The sequence below is a fragment of the Coregonus lavaretus genome, assembly GCF_964263955.1.
Source record: "Coregonus lavaretus genome assembly, chromosome: 5".
Taxonomy (NCBI): Eukaryota; Metazoa; Chordata; class Actinopteri; order Salmoniformes; family Salmonidae; genus Coregonus; species Coregonus lavaretus.
In genome coordinates, this window is record NC_139992.1 from 45,349,894 (window position 1) to 45,371,461 (window position 21,568).

The 21,568-nt window shown below is 43.0% G+C and overlaps 5 protein-coding genes across 6 annotated transcripts in view; 2 read left to right on the plus strand and 3 right to left on the minus strand.

Moving 5' to 3' along the window:
• Positions 1–421, minus strand: part of LOC311129114 (tubby-related protein 3-like) — a 50,363-nt gene extending 49,942 nt beyond the window's left edge. The window contains exon 1 of one of the 2 annotated variants that reach the window (XM_084161397.1): positions 303–421. In XM_084161397.1, the coding sequence (XP_084017523.1) occupies positions 303–322 (20 nt within the window). In that variant the 5' untranslated portion in view covers positions 323–421. The remainder of the gene's footprint in view (positions 1–302) is intronic. The other variant, XM_084161398.1, reaches the window with a different exon arrangement.
• A 1,729-nt stretch (positions 422–2,150) lies between these two features.
• LOC311129399 (uncharacterized protein) lies at positions 2,151–3,879 on the minus strand. The gene is made up of 3 exons (XM_084161683.1): positions 3,787–3,879; positions 3,371–3,573; positions 2,151–3,200 (listed from the first exon to the last, which is right to left on the minus strand). Exons 2-3 carry the CDS (start codon positions 3,551–3,553, stop codon positions 2,433–2,435), a joined length of 951 nt encoding a protein of 316 aa, XP_084017809.1. The 5' UTR covers positions 3,554–3,573; positions 3,787–3,879; the 3' UTR covers positions 2,151–2,432.
• A 252-nt stretch (positions 3,880–4,131) lies between these two features.
• Positions 4,132–8,239, plus strand: LOC311129476 (forkhead box protein M1-like). Its single transcript, XM_084161767.1, has 9 exons — positions 4,132–4,188; positions 4,929–5,438; positions 5,552–5,700; positions 5,936–6,130; positions 6,303–6,431; positions 6,617–6,673; positions 6,979–7,030; positions 7,156–7,325; positions 7,430–8,239. Exons 2-9 carry the CDS (start codon positions 4,973–4,975, stop codon positions 8,234–8,236), a joined length of 2,025 nt encoding a protein of 674 aa, XP_084017893.1. The 5' UTR covers positions 4,132–4,188; positions 4,929–4,972; the 3' UTR covers positions 8,237–8,239.
• Positions 8,240–9,714: 1,475 nt separating this feature from the next.
• Positions 9,715–14,687, minus strand: LOC311129504 (cystine/glutamate transporter-like). The gene is made up of 12 exons (XM_084161800.1): positions 14,109–14,687; positions 12,241–12,367; positions 12,008–12,123; positions 11,787–11,912; positions 11,580–11,679; positions 11,438–11,482; positions 11,215–11,338; positions 11,009–11,112; positions 10,818–10,914; positions 10,514–10,663; positions 10,213–10,390; positions 9,715–10,065 (listed from the first exon to the last, which is right to left on the minus strand). Exons 1-12 carry the CDS (start codon positions 14,347–14,349, stop codon positions 10,001–10,003), a joined length of 1,473 nt encoding a protein of 490 aa, XP_084017926.1. The 5' UTR covers positions 14,350–14,687; the 3' UTR covers positions 9,715–10,000.
• A 1,770-nt stretch (positions 14,688–16,457) lies between these two features.
• LOC311129426 (peroxisome assembly protein 26-like) lies at positions 16,458–19,459 on the plus strand. Its single transcript, XM_084161708.1, has 5 exons — positions 16,458–16,886; positions 16,978–17,118; positions 17,288–17,616; positions 17,705–17,845; positions 18,090–19,459. Exons 1-5 carry the CDS (start codon positions 16,675–16,677, stop codon positions 18,191–18,193), a joined length of 927 nt encoding a protein of 308 aa, XP_084017834.1. The 5' UTR covers positions 16,458–16,674; the 3' UTR covers positions 18,194–19,459.
• Positions 19,460–21,568: the final 2,109 nt, after the last annotated feature.

Consider the following 21,568-nt stretch of genomic DNA (forward strand, 5'->3'; position numbering starts at 1 on the left):
TGTGAAAAATATGTATTTTAGTTTGTGCTTGGTGTTATCTTCTATTGTTGATTCATCACCCTGCCTCTGCTCTAGTCTCTTCACAGAGCTTGCTATCTTCAGGCAAGCAAGAAACGTTAACTAGCTAGGTTAACATTTGCCAAACTAGCATCATAGTCTTCTCGAGCAACAGTGCCTTCTGAAAAAGTTAAGTGAAAGACTAGTCTCGCGCACCACCACCAGACATACTTCACCCATCCAATTTTGACACTGCATTACTACATGATATCATGGGCAAAGAACTATATATATATATTAGTTACCTTATGCTGTAGTAACTCATGTTTATCCACGGTTGCTATGGATCCCCAGCTGGTGGTGGCCTCCTGGTGCAGCAGACCACTTTCCTTGACACGCTTGTAGAATTGTTCACCACAGCCCTAGTTACCGCATATGAATACAACGGACTATGCTATTGGATGGCAGATTATATAGACTTGAGTGATTGGACAGATTTCTTTGCTTCTGCATTCCATGTTACCACAAATGTAGCTAGTAAATAGACCCCTCTATTTATACAAAAGATACTACAGTATTGTAAATCTCACAATGGGTACTCATTATGCATGTACACTACCGGTCAAAAGTTTTAGAACACCTACTCATTCAAGGGTTTTTCTTAATTTTTACTATTTTCTACATTGTAGAATAATAGTGAAGACATCAAACTATGAAATAACACATATGGAATCATGTAGTAACCAAAAAAGTGTATTTTATATTTGAAATTCTTCAAATAGCCACCCTTTGCCTTCATGACAGCTTTGCAAACTCTTGGCATTCTCTCAACCAGCTTCACCTGGAATGCTTTTCCAACAGTCTTGAAGGAGTTCCCACATATTCTGAGCACTTGTTGGCTGCTTTTCCTTCACTCTGCGGTCCAACTCATCCCAAACCATCTCAATTTGGTTGAGGTCGGGGGATTGTGGAGGCCAGGTCATCTGATGCAGCACTCCATCACTCTCCTTCTTGGAGAGCCTGGAGGTGTTGGTCATTGTCCTGTTGAAAAACAAATGATAGTCCCACTAAGCCCAAACCAGATCGGATGGCGTATCGCTGCAGAATGCTGTGGTAGCCATGCTGGTTAAGTGTGCATTTAATTGTAAATAAATCACAGTGTCACCAGCAAAGCACCCCCACACCATAACACCTCCTCCTCCATGCTTTACGATGGGAAATACACACCACGTCTCACAAAGACACTGCGGTTGGAACCAAAAATCTCCAATTTGGCTCCAGACTAAAGGACAAATTTCCACAATTTTTGCTCGTGTTTCTTGGCCCAAGCAAGTCTCTTCTTCTTATTGGTGTCCTTTAGTAGTGGTTTATTTGCAGCAATTCGACCATGAAGGCCTGATTCACAGTCTCCTCTGAACAGTTGATGTTGAGATGTGTCTGTTACTTGATCTCTATGAAGCATTTATTTGGGCTGCAATTTCTGAGGCTAGTAACACTAATGAACTTATCCTCTGCAGCAGAGGTAACTCTGGGTCTTCCATTCCTGTGGCGGTCCTCATAAGAGCCAGTTTCATCGTAGCACTTTATGGTTTTTGCGACTGCACTTGAAGAAACTTTCAAAGTTCTTGAAATGTTCAGTATTGACTGACCTTCATGTCTTAAAGTAATGATGGACTGTTGTTTCTCTTTGCTTATTTGAGCTGTTCTTGCCATAATATGGACTTGGTCTTTTACCAAATAGGGCTATCTTCTGTATACCATCCCTACCTTGTCACAACACAACTGATTGGCTCAATCACATTAAGAAGGAAATAAATTACACAAATTAACATTTAAGAAGGCACACCTGTTAATTGAAATGCATTCCAGGTGACTACCTTATGAAGCTGGTTGAGAGAATGCTAAGCGTGTGCAACGCTGTCATCAAGGCAAAGGGTGGCAATTTGAAGAATCTCAAATATAAAATATATTTTGATTTGTTTAACACTTTTTTGGTTACTACATGATTCCATGTCTTATTTCATAGTTTTGATGTCTTCACTATTATTATACAATGTAGAAAATTGTAAAAATAAAGAAAAACCCTTGAATGAGTAGGTGTTCTAAAACTTTTGACTGGTAGTGTATGTTCAATTGAAAAACAACCTATATTTCAAAAAAGATTTAATGTGGACCCAGGGTACAAAGAAAACAAGAAGCTAGATAGAGCCACATCCATAACGGGCGCTGAACTACCAACTGCACATGGACAACATGCCAAGTTAACCTGAGCAGCAAAACAATTAAGAGGACTCAATAATATTATGGTCATTGCAACATATCACTTTCAATCAGTGGACCAATTTATTAATGTGGTGTTAACTACAATGTTAACTACAATTCAGTGTTAATTGCAGAACATGATAATAAAATGTCAACATTTACAGTTAAGTTGATTAGATGCTAATCAGTGCCTCAGCACTTGTAAGTTGACCTCGGTCCCTCAGCAACCTCATCAACCCTTTCCTCCTCCTCCATGTAACCTTGACTCCATAGTCCCTCTCTGGGGTGTCTGTTGCTAAAATCTCTGAAGTCACGGTGTGTGGCGGGGTCAACGGCTGTGACACAGGCAACAGGAGGCGAAGAAAGGAGATAGAGGAGGAACTACCATCATGGTGTAACTCTGGAGTCTCTACATCAGGTGGGGAGAAGACATTGTCCGTTCCTGGGGTATGGTGTGTTACTGAGGCAGGAGTCCAAGCAGAGCATGACGCTGGGCTCGTGTCATGTCTGGCAACTGACGTTCTAAGGGGTTCCACACATCTGCTGGAGGTTGATGCTGCACCTTCAGGTGTTACCTCTGACAACCCTCTCCTCTCAGCTGTCCCTTTCCTGAGAGAAGTTCTCAGTTTTGGTGTCTCCGTTTCATCTTGGTTACTTAGGTACTCGGTACTTAGAGAACCGATCTTATGCACTTGCAAGCCCTGCTGATCCTCATGGGCCCCAACAGCATATTCTACAGCTTTCTTTCCACATGCATGCTTTTGATGGAGAACTTGGGCGGTTGACCTTCTCTGAAAGGATAAGGATTGGAACTTGCAAACACTACTTTTTCTGGATAATTGAGAACTCCTGTCAAGAATGCTTGTTGCAGAGAGGCACTTCTTCCTCCCTCGCCTTCCTCTGGGTGCAGGGGGCGGTAGTTGATCAAACTGTGGACTCACCTGAAATTGAGTGACAGAGAGAGATGAGACATCTTTGAACATGTTTGTTATACATTATTTATAGTCTATGGTTTGAACGGACAACGTTCAGAAGATAGTAAATAATTAAATTAAAAACATATGATTGATTATGATAACTGCTGATGTGTATGATGATAAACTGTGATTACCCAAGAACAACAGGCTGTGCTGCTGCTCTGTCGTTGCTCCTCAAACAGAAAAGACTTGGGATTGAGTGCGCCTCTCACTTGAGGCACGGTGTGGTATCTGGCGCCATCAAGTGGTGGCTCAAAAAACAACAGAGGCGGCTTCTGTGAGTTTGGCAAATCTTTTTTTCTTGTTTTACGGGGCATCAGAGATCATGGCTGAGGAGCTGGTGGGATCAAGAGAAGGTGAAATATAACATGACGCAGCAAAGGAATGCTGTATGAAACAGAGTTGGCATATGCAACGTTATAACGCTATAGCCTATAACTTGCCTTGGGTTAACTACTAGCTTGTTAACTACAAACACAAAATAACACAACAGAGTGAAGTACCCTTCCATGAACACAGTAAGCCATGCAGCTTATATCACACTACGTACCTGGGTGTATATTGCATGCCAGAAGCAGCTAGCTATCAATGTTTTGAAGAAATAATGTCAGAATCAGAAAGGACAAACATTTGGCAATCGCTTTTCTTCGCTGTCCTTCTCAACTCTTCCTGGTTAACATAATGGTTAACATAATGGTTAACGCTGATTGGTTTTCACATCCACTGGCTTCAGCCCATTGGATATGCAAAGGTCACATAACCGGAATCGCAAATACTGCGCCAAAATTCAAAATCCCATTCCCTTTCACACTGAATGAAAGGAAGTGGAGCTATGCCTAGTATATTACATCTACAAACTACCTGTCAAATTTAATTTTCGATTATTGTCATTGATTAATTAAGGAGTCAAGTAACCCAGGACAAAAGCGCATTGCATCATCATAATATGAAGGTTTGTTGTTTTCAACTTGGTTAAAGTTGCTAACGTTAGCAGCTAACTGGCAAACTAAACACGCGACTCGCTAACTACTACAGCTAGCTAGATAACTAGCTATTAGCTAGTTATGGGAATATTTTTTTTACATTCTTTGGGTGTTAGCTAGCTAACTATAACCCAGTGGATTAGTTGCTAGCTAATTTAGCTAACAGCATCATGTTCTAGAAGACGGTGCGTCATAACCATAACGTTAGCTGATATTTGAAAGACTGGTATTTCTATTCTAAAATCGTTAGCTAGCTAGCTAGCTAACAATTAGCTGGCAATTTTTTATTTATTTATTGCTATAAATACAAATATATTAGAGTTAGGTTAGCAAGTTACAGTACTAGAGTTACGTCAGCACAACTATGGAAAACAACAGTTCATGATGTGATCAATATCCGATATACATTTAATTCTGCGTTACCAGGTTACGCTTGCTAGCTAACGCTACTTTCATTTGCCTATCAAAAGAACCTTGGATAATTTTTGAACTAACTACTTTTGCACCGACAGTCTTGCTTGCTTAGTTGCAGCCCATCAACTCAGGTAGAACGTTGTCATCAGCTCAGTTTTGCTATCATTTAGCCATTTATAGTTCTAACCTAAACAGCGTTTTCTGCCCCAGGGCAAATGTCGTTGTGGCTGTAACGTTGCATTCTAACTTGAATAATGTTACCTTCTAACTTTAACGTTACCTGTTATCTCTTCAGACATCAAGTGAAGTCAAAGGGCCAGCCTCTGTAATCTGAGCAGAATGAGACAGAGCCCAAGAAGGCCCCTGATCCTCAAGAGGAGGAAGCTGCCTTTCCAGGGAAATGAACCAGCACTTGATGGCTCAATTGATGAGCCAGATGGACTAAGGCACAAGGAAGCATCCACATCCAAACCCTCAGTTGGCCAGTGTTTTCCTGATGGCATCCGTATCATGGACCATCCCACTATGCCTGGCACACAAGTGGTTGTCATCCCCAAAACTGCAGACCTTCAGAGTGTAATTGGGGCCCTCACTGCCAAGGGGAAGGAGTGTGGCTCTCAAGGACCAAACAAATTCATCCTTCTAAGTGGTGGCGGCTGTATCAAGGATGGTGCAGATTCTTTCTGTCAATCTACCTATATGGGAGGTCGCAGCTCTGGTAGGAGTAGCATAGCTCTTGTCACAGAGAAAGCAACAACAATGGACTGCCTACAGGATACTAAGACTTTAACTACAATTAAACCATGTACGTTTATTTGCTTTCATGATTTTGAGTGACATGACCCTCCACTTTTCAGGTGTTGTTTAACTGTTTGATGATGAACATTGTTGATGCGCACAGTTTTTATTATTTCACAGTGAATAGGGACCTTGATTGCAGTCCACTAGATGACAGCCTTACTAACATTCAGTGGCTTGGGAGGATGAATACAGACAGTCTTGGACCAGATCCTGCTAAGAAAGCTGCGAACAAAGAGAATCATGATGCTTGCCAACAGATTCTCCAGGTTTGTCTCCTCTTTTAGTATCTCAGTGTGATTGTCAACGGACGTACGTAAGCAGTGATGCTCAAGGAGGGTGTCACCGACGACATGTTATACTTTTATCTAGTATGTTTCAACAGTGTTGCACTCAAGTGTGATATTAGTGCTGCATGCTTGCTGCATTTGTTGAGTCTTAAAGGAGTAGTGTCTAAATGGGCCAAACAAAACCAACCTCTCTTTTGTTCTGTTTTGCACACAGGCACAAAGTGAGCGAATGGAAGCACACAGGGTTGTCAAAGACCCCTTGTCAGAGAGACCACCCTACTCATACATGGCGATGATTCAGTTTGCCATCAACAGTAAGAAGAGCAGGAGGATGACATTGAAAGAGATCTACACTTGGATTGAGGACCACTTTCCATATTTCAGAAAGGTGGCCAAGCCAGGCTGGAAGGTAAACAGCCACAATAAGCCCTTGGTCACAGATAAAGATTTTATTGGTGCCACTGTAATAGTTAAAATAGAAGCAGAAAAATACCCCTTAATTACCCAACAAAAACTTGTATAATTGCCAATGCCATAAGCCACATCCTCTTAGTTTGATATTGTCTATGCTCCTCTGCCAGAATTCTATCCGCCACAATCTCTCCTTGCATGACATGTTCATCCGTGAGACGACACAAGATGGCAAGGTCTCCTACTGGACCATCCGCCCAGAGGCCAATCGCTGCCTTACTCTTGACCAGGTTTACAAGGTCAGCATGTTACCCACTTTTTCTGTTCTAAGTCATATTTTGTCACCAGCCAATCACAACTCTATGGGACTCCACAAAATGACAAATCCCTGCATATAACTGTCTAACTCTGCAATCTACTTTTTGATTCTTATCTTTATGATAACTCTGTCCCTTTTGACCAATTTTCCACCCCACCCCCACAGACTGAGTCTGATCCAACTTCCATCTCGCCTCGGACCATGCAGGTCTATGACCAACACGTAAGATTGTTTTACCCTTTTCCTCTGGGGCAGTCGTCAGAGCAGTCAGTCAGGGAGGACAGGACATGCTTTCCATCTGCTCTTGTTTAGCTCATTAAGCTGACATTTAATTTCAGGGAAGAGATGCGAGGTGTAGGCAGAGAGAGGCAGACATCACAGGACCACCGTACATAGTCAGTAACTTTTCCTACACAGGTCTAACTCATGCTGTCTTCATATGTTGACTTTGAGAAGACAAAGGGACCATTTAGATTAGAATAGCTCTGTTGTGAATAAGAAGTTAATGTCTCAATTGTCTCCTGCAGCAACAGAAGAGAATTGCTCCTGAAATCAAGAAAACATCTGGCGGTGCCCCTGGTGAGTGAGTGAAAAACGTGGGGGGAAACAAGCAGCTGGCCGATTACCAAACCTTGGAGAGTTGGAAATTATTGATGTGTAGCTGTTGCCTCATGACTTTTTTTTTCTCTCTTCCATATGTTCAGAGAGGAAGATGAAGCCCCTTCTTCCTCGTGCAGACTCCTACCTAGTCCCCATCCAGCTGCCTTTCACCCAGTCACTCTTCCTGTCCTCGTCCACACAGCTCCCTCTCTCTGCCCTCCAGCAGAAATCTAGCTCCTCAGGAGGGGGCAAGAGGGTCCGTATAGCTCCTAAGGTAAAGTCTCACCATCACCCAGACCTTTTTATTGTGAAGTGCCGGGAGGTTACTTGATTCCCTATAATTATTAAATGAATACATGTTGTGACTGTGTTTGGCAGGTTACGTACAGTGATGCCTCCACAGTGATGCTGTATGCTCCTCCCATTGAGGAGATGAAGGAGGAGCAGGTCTGTGTGCCCCTGACCCCCGTTACCCCTAGGGCTGTTCTGACCAACGCCAGGAGGGAAGTCAGCAGCTCCCGTCGCAAGCAGCGCCTCGTCCTACCTTCCAACGAGGAGCCCGTGCTCCTCTTCCCCGACAGCACCTTCTTCGACTCGGGCCTGGCCTCCGACGGCTCCGCGTTCCAGGACGCCGAGCTCGACCCCCGGCCGGAGCATAACAGCCCCTGCAGGGAGTACTCTTTCAAGACCCCCATCAAGAGCAGCCACCCAGCCTCCTCCACCCCCAGCAAGCCACCCACTGTGCTGCTAGAGCCCTGGAGGGTGACCCCGCTGGGCAAGGAGAGAGGTGGCATGCTGGACTTCAGCCCCATCCGCACCCCAGGCCCCAGCTTCACCCCGCACCACCATGACCACACCCCCTTCAGCTTCAGTAGCACTCCCTTTAAGGACCTGCCCTTGTTCAACTCCCCTCGCGAGCTGCTCACCTCGGCACGTTCCTCATCCGCGGCTGGCCCCACCGACACCTACTCCCCGGGGCCAGAGCGTCTGCAGGGCTGCTCCAGAGAGCTCCAGATCGGGGGTCCCTCCACAGCCAACCGCTCCCTTACGGAGGGCCTGGTCCTGGACACCATGAATGACAGCCTGAGCAAAATCTTAGTGGATATCAGCTTCTCTGGCCTGGAGGATGATGATCTGGGTATGGGGAACATCAGCTGGTCTCAGCTCATTCCTGAACTCAAGTAGCCACTGCCGAGCAGAGAGCGCGACCCTTTCCAAGTTCTTTGCTAGATGAGAAGGATGACATAGTCTCATCATTACCCAAGCTGCTCACATATCGTCTTCCAATCTGTAAATGTGGGAGTTTTCTTTCTTAGATTTTTCCTTTGTCATTGGTTGAATTTGTCTCTACTAACCTGTCTTCTTCCACTCCTTTTTTCTCTCGCTTGGTTGTTTCATGCCACAAGCTTAAGCTACCATATTTTGATAACAATTCACTGCCTCCCATGATAGTCTTCAAGGAACTGCTAGAGAACAGAAAAGTATGTCTGAGTTGTATGTTGATGTGTGTAGCCTACATATAATATGTATGTTTAATTTGCACATTTTGTAATATGTTTTGCTCTTTCAAATGTAAATGTATACATTGATGATTTATCTAACTATCCAGTGAGACCGACACTACCATGCTAGAATATAAGACCTGGTGCCTCTGAAAGTGAGGGAGTCTCCATTTGATTGGATCTCTAAAAGGACGTACAGATGATCAACCACCAATGAGGGAAAGTAATAAAATGACTAACAACAAGGACTGTCTACAGCCAAAGGAGATGCCATTTTTGATTGACCAAGTCAACACTTACTCTAGTGCACTTTTGTAATTTATTCTGGGTATGACACATCAATGTCCAATCTGCTTTGTGAACTTGTTAAGACTGGTAGTAGTGAGTGATTAACTATGTAAAAGTAGTATGGTGATGTCATCTATTCCTATCTTACTCCGTCTATGTGTAGAAAGGAAATATTAGAATAAAACAAATGTATGTTTGAATTGTCATTGGAAGTTTTTTGGCTCGAAGATTAAACATTTAATGCATGAGTTTTTTCTTGATGAAAGGGTCACAATTGTTACTTTGTTATGGGAGAGGAAGACTGCATCATTTTTATATGAACAATTCTAAACGATGTATGGCTTTCTACAGTTATTCTCAGTTCCTTTGTTAGCAGTGGTGGACACATTCAGGTTAAAGTTTGAGTAGCATCCTGTCTCCTTGCTAGTGTTTAATATCATGACATGGGATTGCTGGTGATTGACTTGGCTTCATATTTTTACAGTTGGTGTCTTTTAAATGTTTAATGTGCCTTTTCTCTTTTTGGGTGAGTGTGCTGACTGTACAATGAAACCCGGTGACTGCTGCTCCTTTTAACATTGTTGGGGTTGGGTTTAGATGTTTGAATGGTCTTAACTTTGACTAGATTCACACAGTCTTGGGTTTCTTGGCCCCTATAATAATTGAAAGTATGATAAACTGGAAGAGGCATGAACACCACATAATATACAATAACTTTTACATTCTTGTTCAGTATTTATCACACGACCAGTACAGCAGACCCCAGAGCAAGGTTTGGGGAAAAGCTGACATGGGTAAATCTGCCAATTTAGGATGTTTTAAGACAACCATGTCTTTTATGAATCCTATGTACATTTAATAAATGAATAATAATACAGTTTCTCTTGTTTTATTTAAGTACCAAATACCAGTATGTCAACATTTGTTGATGAACGTCATTTAAATGTAAATAATCCACACAAAACTATCTCGTATTCAAAGCGTAAAAAGTACACCTCCTTAATTCAAGTAAACCAAAACAAAAAATCGTCAGTGTTGTAGAGTTAACAGCTCATTATTTTCCTAATCTAACTAACATGCCTTGGTATTCACATCCATATACAATATGGAGGGCACAGCAATGGGTGTCTGTCTGGTCAGTGTGAGTGAAGAGGTGTCTTCAGTAGGTCTGGACTTCCTGCTGAGCCACCTCCAGCAATATCTGAAGCTGCTTACTGCAGTAGTCTGGAGAATAGAGAGACAGTCCCTTCAGTGACTCGCAACAGCCATTACTATCCCCCACAACACCACCCTCACCTGACATTTCTGCTATCAGTAATTCAGTATGATGACAATGGCATTATAGTGGCATGATAAGGGTGTGTCACTCACTGAAGATCTTTCTCCATCTGGTGGGCAGGCGTGAGTGGTGGACGGTCAGGTAGTAGACAGGGACTCCAGATAGGGTGAGAGCACAGCTGCCCCCTGTGTTCCAGGGGTCTGAGTACAGAGACAGCCCAACGATGAAGAAGCACACCACTGTGAAGGTGACTGCGATGGCTAGTGGCACCTAGTAGACAGAATATAATTATGAGCTGATCATAGGAATAAAACCATAGGTAAACTGTCAAGAAACAGCCAACTAGTAAGTACCAAACAAGTGACATAAGTTAATTATAGTAGTCATAGCAACCTTGAAGGGTCTTGGGTGGAGGGGGAAGCGGTAGCGATGGATGAGCATCCCCATGGTCGCCATGGCAATGAAGAGCCACCGAGAGAAGGAAGCAAAGTTGATCAGCTGGAAGATCTCTCCTCTGGCCACCATCACTACCACCAACGGATACTGCAGGAAGGACAACACAAACATCTCAACTGGACCATGAAAGCATAGACCTACCTCATCAACCCAATAAGGACATCCCCACAATACAGATGTCTATAAAGGGACTCTAATAGGGTTGACAAGGTAGACTATGGGCAGTAGTATTAGACTATACCAGCAGCAGCACAGCAGGCAGAGGCGTGTTTCTACGGATGTGGATCATTGAGAAGAGGACTGGCCAGTGTCCCTCCCTGGCCCCCACGAACAGCATCCTGCACCACGGACAGACAGACGTCTCGTGAATAGAACCAGCCAAGCGTACATCAAGGTGCACGTTTCTGAATTACAAGAGTGCAGCTTAATTACCTGGGTGCTCCAAAGAAGCCACCGTTCAGCGCCCCAAGACAGGATACAGCAACCAGTAAAGGAATCACAGAGGCCAAGCCGTGAAGAGCACGGTTGGCAAACGTCTGCGATAAACAGACAGCATATATTAGGCTGACATGCAGTTCATTTCACATGTAGTTATTTTTCTTCTCTTGGCTTTGACCATCTGATGCCACAGTACTGACCACAGCCACCGCGTCAGACACAAGAAGCTCCTCTGCTGTCATCATGGTGTAATAGGCCACGTTGACAAGAACGTAGCACACAGTCACCGTCACCATGGAGAAGATGATTGCCAGTGGGATGTTTCTGACAAAATAGAGTATACAAACACAGACATGAGGGTACTTGATTTTTTTGTGTGGAAATAAATGGTCAATCACATCGTTACATTTTTTTTTTAAATACCTATTTGGGTTAATGACCTCCTCTGTGACAAAATTCAGATAAAACCTGCAAAGAAAGTAAAAGATGTCCATTTAACAGTTAACAGTTCTTTATGGATAACACAACAATGGTATGACATTTGATTTTCTTGTGCACTGCTTACCATCCACCATAGGCATATAGACCAGAATAAAAGGCCAATGGTAGCTTATCCAGTGTTAGTGTATCAATCTCAAAGCCATTCTGGAAGTTCTCTGTCTGTCCTAGAGAGGGGAGAGAGAAAGACGAGTTAGCAGGTTTGATTGAATAGGGTCCTGGGTATATTGTTTGTATCATGTATCATGTTACTATACCAAAACCACTACCCCACCTCTGGCTAATGCCATGATGCCAGGAACGATGATTAGGACCAGGGCAAACATCTTGATGAATGTCAGTGTGACCTGGGTGCGAGAGGCCAGGGTCACACTCCAGCAGTTTATCGCCACCACAAATGCTACAGGGAGAGGGGGAAGATAGGCCTAGTTGAAATAGCGTTCCATAGTAATCATACAATTCACAAAGTCATATCGATTGTATTTTGTCACTCACTCACTCCAAGGATGCTGACCAGTTTAATCAGTGCTGTGGGAGGAGCACAAGGGCTGAAAAAGGGTTCCACCACATAGCGTCCAAACGCCAGGGACACGTAGGAGGCTACAGCTGGCCTTTACAGTCCACATGGAGTACAGTAAAAGCATTAGACAAACTTGTACTAAACTATACTGTCTCCTAAACTATTCTAAGAGTGTATGAAAAGAGACACAGAGATACAGGCTGCTGACCTGATAAATAAAAACTCTGCCCAGAGTCGCAGGAACGCAGGCAAGGGTCCTAATGTCTCCAGCAGATAGGTGTAGTGGCCCCCTGACTTTGTAAAAGTGGTTCCCAGCTCAGCATAGCACAAGGCCCCTGGACAAAGGACAGAGACAGATGACACATCTCCCACAGGGCACAGGCGTCAGTTCAACGTCTAGTTTTGATTTGGTTGAGTTGTCAACTAACGTGAATTCAACGCGAAATCAACAAAAAATGTCACCATGTCTTTGGATTTAGGTGAAAAGTTGGGTGAAAAAAATACTAAATTCCCTTATGTTGATTACTTTTTTCAAATATAGTCAGTTTTCCATGTTGACTCAACGTCATCACATTGAATTTGTTGGTTGAAATGATGTTGAAACAATGTTGATTCAACACGTTTTTGCTCAGTGGGCTGGGATATTTTATATTGTATCAGTATCTCTATACATTCAGGAAACTGATTTTTTTAAATATTCATAATTCCGTGCATATCATTAGTTATAGCTGTGCTTATAACTGTGGTATAATAAAGTTAAAAACTGGGGGAAAACTTGGAAAATATCAGCCAGACATCCACCCCCTGCTTTCAGCCCATGCTACTCTTTTGATCTGTTTATTTGGTCAGCCATATGATATTACCCTATAAACAGTCTTTATGAATAGTACAGATCTTAATTTGATCACTTTTGTTGCTGAGAATTTTCCTGCACAGCAGGAAATGCAAACTTGTAGTGTATTTGAGGTTTAAAAAGGTTTCTAAAGTTTGTAATTTCCACTAAGAAATTTCAGACTTGATTTGCCCTAATGAAAAATGCATCAACCCCTACAAAAATGGCCATTAATTATAATCTACATAATAATTCATATTTCCTGTTCCTGCAGGCTCCTTTTCCTGCTGTAGCAAACTGGCTCAAATTAAGATCCTATATCTGTATGTTAAACCATCAGTTTAATAGTAAACATTGTTAATGTGTGTTAATGATACAAGTAATAGTGGAGGCATGTATGACAATAACCTGTACAGGGAACTGTTATCTTAATTAAATAAGATAAGTGAAAGTTACTTTTTAGGTGCAAAGGTTGATCGCATGTGCAAATACCAGAGGATTGTGGACCCTGGCCAGATGATTCAGCTAAGTGAATACATCCAGCACAGTTTACTGCCAAAGAAAATACAGAAAGTACTAGATTACACTTCTGGGGTAGCCTACACTTCCATTTGGGGAGTGAATGTTGTGTGCTGCCTGTGAATTGAAGGGGCAGTGCAGTCAACAACGTGATTTACCAGTGTTTTATATATATTTCCACACTATGAGGTTGGAAAAATACTGTGAAAATTGGAAAATGATGATAATGCCCTTTTAGTGGTGTAAGAGCTGTTTGAAAAGACTGCCAGAAATGTCAGCTCGTTTTGCATGGGTGGAGTTTTGGCCTGCCTGTCGACATCACCAGGCAGTATAAGTTAATAGACCAATAACAATAATATACCTCTCTGCCAATAACAACTAGTTTTCAGGTTACATATCCCTCCCATTAGGCTCCTCCAATTAGGCTCCTCATTCAGACCTCTCCCAGACAGAGTCAGAAATTGCTTTTTGCTAAGAAGCTCTTTTTGTATATAAACAATCACAGTATGGTACTTAATTGTTACCAAGAAATTATTTGATATTGAGATAAAAATGGCTGCATTGGACCTTTAACAATACTGAATCAACCTGATGTGTGAATTCTTAATAAAAATGTTTCAGGACGGATATTATGTTAGCAACTGCCACTCTCAAACATCACAATTATACACCTCCTGCCTTCATAGGTACCCACTACCTCTTTTAAAATGACAGTTGGTACTTACCAAAGGTCGAGAGGACCCCACACAGTGCCCACACCACCAGTGACAGCCCCACACTACCACTGTTCATCAGAACCCCTTTTGGTGCAATGAAGATGCCGCTGCCCACCACGGTACCGATGATGAAGGAGATAGCCGGAAGCAGACCTATCGTCCTTCTCAGGTGGATCACTTTATCTTCTTTCTTCTCCTTCTCCTTCACCTCATCCCCCTCTTCCTTTGACTGAACTCCATCTATGCCCATGCCTCAGCAGCCTTTAAGGTGTGCATACACCTTGTTTAGACAGCCAGCAGACACCAACACCTTCCAGTGAATAAATCAAATACCAAAAGCTACTTTTAAGCAGCAAAAATCCTTTCACATTCCAGTTTTAAGAAAACACAGAAGTAGTCCCTTTAAGTGAACAAAAAGTATTCTCTCTTTATGAACATAAAAGTATTGTAATTCATTCTATGGATAAACTATAACATTCATATCACTCTTCTTATACTGAAACTACTTGTATGTATCCAATGAAGACTGCTGTATGTAGAAGACGAGTATAGAAGACAAGCTGAGAGACGAGACAAGCTGAGTGGAGCTGTAGGAGCTGAACGGGTAGACTAGTATACCCCTCACACTTGCACAAGGCCCTCTCCCCTGAACTTGTTTTTTACCCCCTCATTGGCTCTTGCAAATCAGATCTGTCAGTAACCACGGAAACTCACCAATCCTGTACAAGCGGGGAACAAAGCCAGCAGTCTTCCCAAGCTTCAACAACATGAGCAATTAAGGCAGTTTAGACGGGTCAAAGCCATGCTGCATTCATTGTACTGAGTGTGAGTGTGAGTGTGTGTGTGTGTGTAAGTGTGAGTGTGTGTGTGTGTGTGTGTGTGTGTGTGTTTGTGTGTGTGTGTGTGTGTGTGTGTGTGTGAGTGTGTGTGTGTGTGTGTGTGTAAGTGCGTGCATGCGTGTGTGTGCTCACTAAAGTTTTTGTGGGTCTTCGTGTGTGTGTGTGTGTGCCTGTGTGTGTGAAGTTTTGCTTGTGTGCACAGCTTTAAACACGGAATACCATGGGGCGAGAACCCAAACCCCCCTTGTAGCGGCAGCTGTACAGATGACAGGGGTTGCTTTCAACAACAACTTCACAACAGAGAAAGTATACGCGCTATAGGAGCAGATGGCCTTATTAATGTCCTCTCTAATATCCAGAAAATATCAGTATAATTCATTCATAACCAAATCATAACCAAATAACATCAAATTTGACGCAAATTTCAACACTAAAATGGGGTTGAATGCATCGTCAAACAATTGGCTTCTCATTTCTGTCGCTCTGCACACACTCCTGATGAATAACAGCAAGATCATGTAGTTTGCCCCTGTGTGTGAACTGTGAAGTATTTCTGTCATGAGCAAAGAAACTTCAGAGTGAGACCTCATGTGAGGATTCAACATGAAACTGTTAAAAAATGTATTTGGCCTCTCTTTTCATAACGCTTGGGAGACTGTGGCTGTCCATTTCAGTTCATCCGTCGCTTGGCTGCCTATTGTTAAAAATGTGTCAACACAGCAGGTAACAAAGGCATTATAGCTGCTTTATTTTCATTTGACATGTTTTGTTGTAATTGCATGTGTTGACAATGGGTGCCGGCATTTCTGGGAAACTAAGTGTTGTATTCACAATAACTTATCTGACATGTCACCACTCTACACCACCACATTATGTGACTTGAATAATACAGAAAGGGAAAGTATGCCGTTTCTTTTTTTCTTATTTTCATGTTTATTCAGCTGAACGTTGTGAGGATGTTTGGGAGAGATCCCAACTGCTATGAAAAATAAGTATTTCAAATTGCTGCAGGTCCAACATCAAACATCATGTCTAATATTTAGAACCTTCTAAATCGGTCTCTCAACAGAAAATTGAGGAAATGAAAGTCCCTTAACACCCAAACCTTACTTTGCACAGTATAATTAGCTTATGGCATAGAGTTATTTTGAGTTCTACAACTTCATCACTTTCTGTCCTTGTCTTACAAAAACAGTGATGCAAAGGTATGTGCAAATGCTCCATTGTTCCAGAGATCCCACAAATCAATTATCATATTCAGTGGTTAAATTTATGAATTAGTTAATTAATACTTTAATGTCGCATAGGGAAATCTGATTGGCAACATTCCCTTTTCTTTGAATTGCAAGCATATTTTGGAGGGTGTCAAAAGAGGTACCAAAAGACTCACTCATCCGGCACGCCGGGCGAGCTAAATCAAACGTACCTGGAGGTTCGCGTATGAATAAGAACGCAAGTGATTGGCTGCCTTGTGTTCATGAGTAATCTCTGAATATGATTGGTGGCGAGTGCGGAAGTCAAATAAGAGCATGTAGATTGCCTCAGAATGTAAACACATTTGTACAAGGCAGGTACCACAGTTTTTTGCAATTAAACTTACCACCACCACATAATTGACGGCACGTTTAACATATTGGTAAATACATTACTAATGTTTGGTTGACAGTCGGTGATGCGTCTTACAATTTGTCGGCACAAACAACTAAATAGAAGTAACGTTAGCTGCATACAGTACAATGAGGAGCAACTCGTCCACCTCAATGGCTCACACTCTCAGCTTCGTGTCTGTCCGTCAAAGCCCCCCGCTGAGTTCAAATTTTGGACTGACACATGGCCTGTTGGACTCAGCTGCCGAACAGTTAATGGTTCAGAAGGATTTCCAAGCTGCTTTCGACACATGTGAGAGAGGTCTGGAGAGCCTTTTAAACGCGGAGCAAGAGGACAGCAGGTGGGTACTAATTCTTAGAATTTGCTCTGCTTTTATTACATGGTCCTTGTTGCATTGCATATTTGGACTAAACCGTCCATCTGACTTTCAGGTATGGGGAGTTGAAGGCTGCACTCTGCATTGTGGGGATTCAAGCATTGGCTGAACTCAATCAGTGGCCTGGTGTACTGGCATGGATTCTGCAGCATTATGAGTGCCCTGAGAAAATACCTGCCAAAATAATGCAGATGTGGTGAGGAAAATTTAACATGGTTAATATGCAGGCTCTCATGTCTTGCACACCATTTATAACAGTGCTATACACTGCACATTGTGATCTATGTTTTCAATTGGCATGTAAATGTATTCCCCAATTCACCCTGCAGTCATGTTTTTCTCTATGTCCCTCTTAATTTTTGTAGCATACTCCTCTACACCAAAGTGGGTGAGCAAGCTATGATGCAGGAGGCAGGCAATGTTTGGCTGTGCTGTCCATCCAATGGGAGATTGGCAGGATTTGGGACTGTAGCAGAGCTGTATTTACTGCATATTCTAGTGCCTTTAGGTCATATGACAGAGGCACGGGAGTTGGTTTTTGGTGAGGTGGGACGTATTGCATTCACAGAGGACCAGAAACAAACAGCACTGGATATCGTGGAGAATAAAGAGAACCTCAGCCAAGAACAACCTCCAAGCCCTAGTCCAAACCCCAGTCCTGTGGTGGTGGCTGCTGGACTTAACACACCTCAAGGTGCATCTCACTTACAGTTGCATTAACCCTTTGTATTGACTTTAATGCTTTCAGACATTGTCACTGACTGTGTGTTTGTGCTTTATAGGTGCTGTGATTCAGAAACTTGAGGCCTTGCTTAGGCTTTTGAACAGAGGACTATCAGTAGCCAGTGCTGGGTCATTCCCTCTTCGGAGAGTCTTTCTGGCTGTGGTCCTTCTCTATATGCTTTTTGTCCGGATGGATCCAGGTAAAAAACTAAAAACAATGTTGTAAGCCTATTATTCAATCATTGAAAGAAACTGTCAACATCCAAATAATGTGGTTGCTTTAGTTAATACTAGTCTAGCACTTAGTATACAGCTTTTGTCTAGCTTTTGATTTCACCCAACCTACCTACAGTATTTAAGCACCTAAGCACTGAACAGCGACTAGATGTCAGAACATAAAGAGCAGAAATGTTATGATGATTCTTGGATATGGCTTCTCCACAGCTCATCCCTCATCTTTCCCCTGGATCTCACGGCTGCTGCAGATGCTGAAGCAGATGTGGGACGCCATGTTTGCTCCTTACTATCGAGCCAGAGCTCAGAGCTAAGAACTGTAAAACCATACAGCCTGGTGCTGGGACATCATGGTTTAAATTTGACTGAGACCAAAGAGGTTACCATTGATCCTCTTATCATGTAAATATGAATTACTGACTGAGATAAAGAGAGAAATTCAGGGGTGCTTTTGTTGCCAGCAACAACAACATGGATACCTGTCATATCAGAATGTGTACAACATGGATACCTGTGAAGGCAGAATGTGAACAACATGGATACCTGTGAAGGCAGAATGTGAACAACATGGATACCTGTGAAGGCAGAATGTGAACATCGTGGATAGCTGTGAAGGCAGAATGTGAACAACACGGATAGCTGTGAAGGCAGAATGTGAACAACACGGATAGCTGTGAAGGCAGAATGTGAAAGTAATAGGCAGAATTAATTTATCTGGTGTTGCAGATTCAGTTGCACCCATATAGGTGTTCGTGTGAGCGAGCAAGAAAGCGATTGAGTTTGTGTGGTGACACATTTTGTGTTGATATGAATGGCACAGTCCAAAACAACTGTTATATGTAGGCAAGCTAATTATAATCAGATGCATGTCAGACAAATTATAACTTTTACTTTGACAGATTTTTAATTGATAAAATTATAGTTTTCTCATTATACATTAGTCCAGTATCTTTCAATAGGGTCTGGCTCCAGCAGATACCTTCTCAGGACACAGACGCTGTGAGGTATACGGGCTCAGACAGGTTGAATGGTGCATGTATTAGCGAGCCAGTGTACTAGCTAGCTAGTAATGTGTACTAGCTAGCTAGTAGTGTGTACTAGCTAGCTAGTAGTGTGTACTAGGTATACTAGCTAGTAGTGTGTACTAGCTAGCTAGTGTATACTAGGTAGCAGTGGTGTAGTGGGGGCTATACGCAGGTATATGGCGTATACTCACTTTTCTTTCAGTGGGTATTGCGTATTACTTCTTAATCCCCACTGATGCATATCCAAGTAGTATAGTGAAGGTATACGCCGTATCAATTATGTAGTACAATAGCGATATCATGCACAAAGTAGCCTATATAATCGCAAAGCATGTGAAATACACTGCTAAAAAAAATAAAGGGAACACTTAAACAACACATCCTAGATCTGAATGAATGAAATAATCTTATTAAATACTTTTTTCTTTACATAGTTGAATGTGCTGACAACAAAATCACACAAAAAGTATCAATGGAAATCAAATGTATCAACCCATGGAGGTCTGGATTTGGAGTCACCCTCAAAATTAAAGTGGAAAACCACACTACAGGCTGATCCAACTTTGATGTAATGTCCTTAAAACAAGTCAAAATGAGGCTCAGTAGTGTGTGTGGCCTCCACGTGCCTGTATGACCTCCCTACAACGCCTGGGCATGCTCCTGATGAGGTGGCGGATGGTGTCCTGAGGGATCTCCTCCCAGACCTGGACTAAAGCATCCGCCAACTCCTGGACAGTCTGTGGTGCAACGTGGCGTTGGTGGATGGAGCGAGACATGATGTCCCAGATGTGCTCAATTGGATTCAAGTCTGGGGAACGGGCGGGCCAGTCCATAGCATCAATGCCTTCCTCTTGCAGGAACTGCTGACACACTCCAGTCACATGAGGTCTAGCATTGTCTTGCATTAGGAGGAACCCAGGGCCAACCGCACCAGCATATGGTCTCACAAGGGGTCTGAGGATCTCATCTCGGTACCTAATGGCAGTCAGGCTACCTCTGGCGAGCACATGGAGGGCTGTGCGGCCCCCCAAAGAAATGCCACCCCACACCATGACTGACCCACCGCCAAACCGGTCATGCTGGAGGATGTTGCAGGCAGCAGAACGTTCTCCACGGCGTCTCCAGACTCTGTCACGTCTGTCATGTGCTCAGTGTGAACCTGCTTTCATCTGTGAAGAGCACAGGGCGCCAGTGGCGAATTTGCCAATCTTGGTGTTCTCTGGCAAATGCCAAACGTCCTGCATGGTGTTGGGCTGTAAGCACAACCCCCACCTGTGGACGTCGGACCCTCATACTCCATACATATGGAGTCTGTTTCTGACCGTTTGAGCAGACACATGCACATTTGTGGCCTGCTGGAGGTCATTTTGCAGGGCTCTGGCAGTGCTCCTCCTGCTCCTCCTTGCACAAAGGCGGAGGTAGCGGTCCTGCTGCTGGGTTGTTGCCCTCCTACGGCCTCCTCCACGTCACCTGATGTACTGGCCTGTCTCCTGGTAGCGCCTCCATGCTCTAGACACTACGCTGACAGACACAGCAACCCTTCTTGCCACAGCTCGCATTGATGTGCCATCCTGGATGAGCTGCACTACCTGAGCCACTTGTGTGGGTTGTAGACTCCGTCTCATGCTACCACTAGAGTGAAAGCACCGCCAGCATTCAAAAGTGACCAAAACATCAGCCAGGAAGCATAGGAACTGAGAAGTGGTCTGTGGTCACCACCTGCAGAACCACTTCTTTATTGGGGGTGTCTTGCTAATTGCCTATAATTTCCACCTGTTGTCTATTCTATTCCAGCATTTGAAATGTATTGTCAATCAGTGTTGCTTCTTAAGTGGACAGTTTGATTTCACAGAAGTGTGATTGACTTGGAGTTACATTGTGTTGTTTAAGTGTTCCCTTTATTTTTTTGAGCAGTGTATATTCCCATGCGCAGCACACACATAGCTCGTTGCCGCAGAATATCAGGCAGCAACCGCGCTCAACTGGTTTTCGCATGGAGCAGCTCACAGAATTGAACGACATCGGTAACTGTTATTGTAGGAAAGACGTTTCAACGTATATCTACAAGTATATGCTAACTAAGGAAACAATGGATATGCAAACCAGGTATTGAAAATGTTTGGTCCGAAGTCTTGGTTGAATCTTTGCAATGCGCAATTCAGTCATCATGTGCTGTTTGAATGAACATTTCTATAGGCTTTCCCAAAAAACCTTCCCAATTTAATGTTGACTGCAAAGCCAGCCTACCTGGCAGAATGAAATCATGATGATTTGTATCAATTGGGAGGGCATTTGTTTTGCAAACTCTGCCATGTAGGCCTATATTGTACAGTACAGAAACACGGCTAGCCAAATGGTATCTTGCTAGGTGAGCAATTGAATTAAAAGGCAACTACACCCTCCAAATATTTTTATTTTTCCCATGGCTGTTTTTCTATTAAAAAGTGTGGATTTTTAGTGAAAACCTGAAAAATATAGTAAAACGGAATGTAAAAAACGATAGTTAAACAGCATTTTTCACACAGGGCGCCTTTCCTTCACCAGCAGGCCGTTTTGGGTTTTTTGGGGCAACATTTGAGTATACCCACTTCTCCAAACACCCCTACACCACTGCTAGGTAGGTAGCTAGCAGTGTTTCCAGTTAGCCTATAATAGCATTTTTTA

What these genes read in the sequence shown, in the direction of transcription:
- LOC311129426 (XM_084161708.1), top strand. Translation starts at nt 16,675, where the DNA reads ATGAGGAGCAACTCGTCCACCTCAATGGCTCACACTCTCAGCTTCGTG. An exon ending in GCGGAGCAAGAGGACAGCAG is followed by an intron (nt 16,887 to 16,977) that starts GTGGGTACTAAT and finishes TCTGACTTTCAG; the next exon opens with GTATGGGGAGTTGAAGGCTG. An exon ending in TTTTGTCCGGATGGATCCAG is followed by an intron (nt 17,846 to 18,089) that starts GTAAAAAACTAA and finishes GCTTCTCCACAG; the next exon opens with CTCATCCCTCATCTTTCCCC.
- LOC311129504 (XM_084161800.1), bottom strand. Translation starts at nt 14,349, where the DNA reads ATGGGCATAGATGGAGTTCAGTCAAAGGAAGAGGGGGATGAGGTGAAG. An exon ending in GGTCAGCATCCTTGGAGTGA is followed by an intron (nt 11,913 to 12,007) that starts GTGAGTGACAAA and finishes CTCTCCCTGTAG; the next exon opens with CATTTGTGGTGGCGATAAAC. An exon ending in GGCTTCTTTGGAGCACCCAG is followed by an intron (nt 10,915 to 11,008) that starts GTAATTAAGCTG and finishes TCCGTGGTGCAG; the next exon opens with GATGCTGTTCGTGGGGGCCA.
- LOC311129476 (XM_084161767.1), top strand. Translation starts at nt 4,973, where the DNA reads ATGAGACAGAGCCCAAGAAGGCCCCTGATCCTCAAGAGGAGGAAGCTG. An exon ending in AACATCTGGCGGTGCCCCTG is followed by an intron (nt 7,031 to 7,155) that starts GTGAGTGAGTGA and finishes CCATATGTTCAG; the next exon opens with AGAGGAAGATGAAGCCCCTT. An exon ending in GGGTCCGTATAGCTCCTAAG is followed by an intron (nt 7,326 to 7,429) that starts GTAAAGTCTCAC and finishes TGTGTTTGGCAG; the next exon opens with GTTACGTACAGTGATGCCTC.
- LOC311129399 (XM_084161683.1), bottom strand. Translation starts at nt 3,553, where the DNA reads ATGCCCCGTAAAACAAGAAAAAAAGATTTGCCAAACTCACAGAAGCCG. An exon ending in GCACAGCCTGTTGTTCTTGG is followed by an intron (nt 3,201 to 3,370) that starts GTAATCACAGTT and finishes ACTCAATTTCAG; the next exon opens with GTGAGTCCACAGTTTGATCA.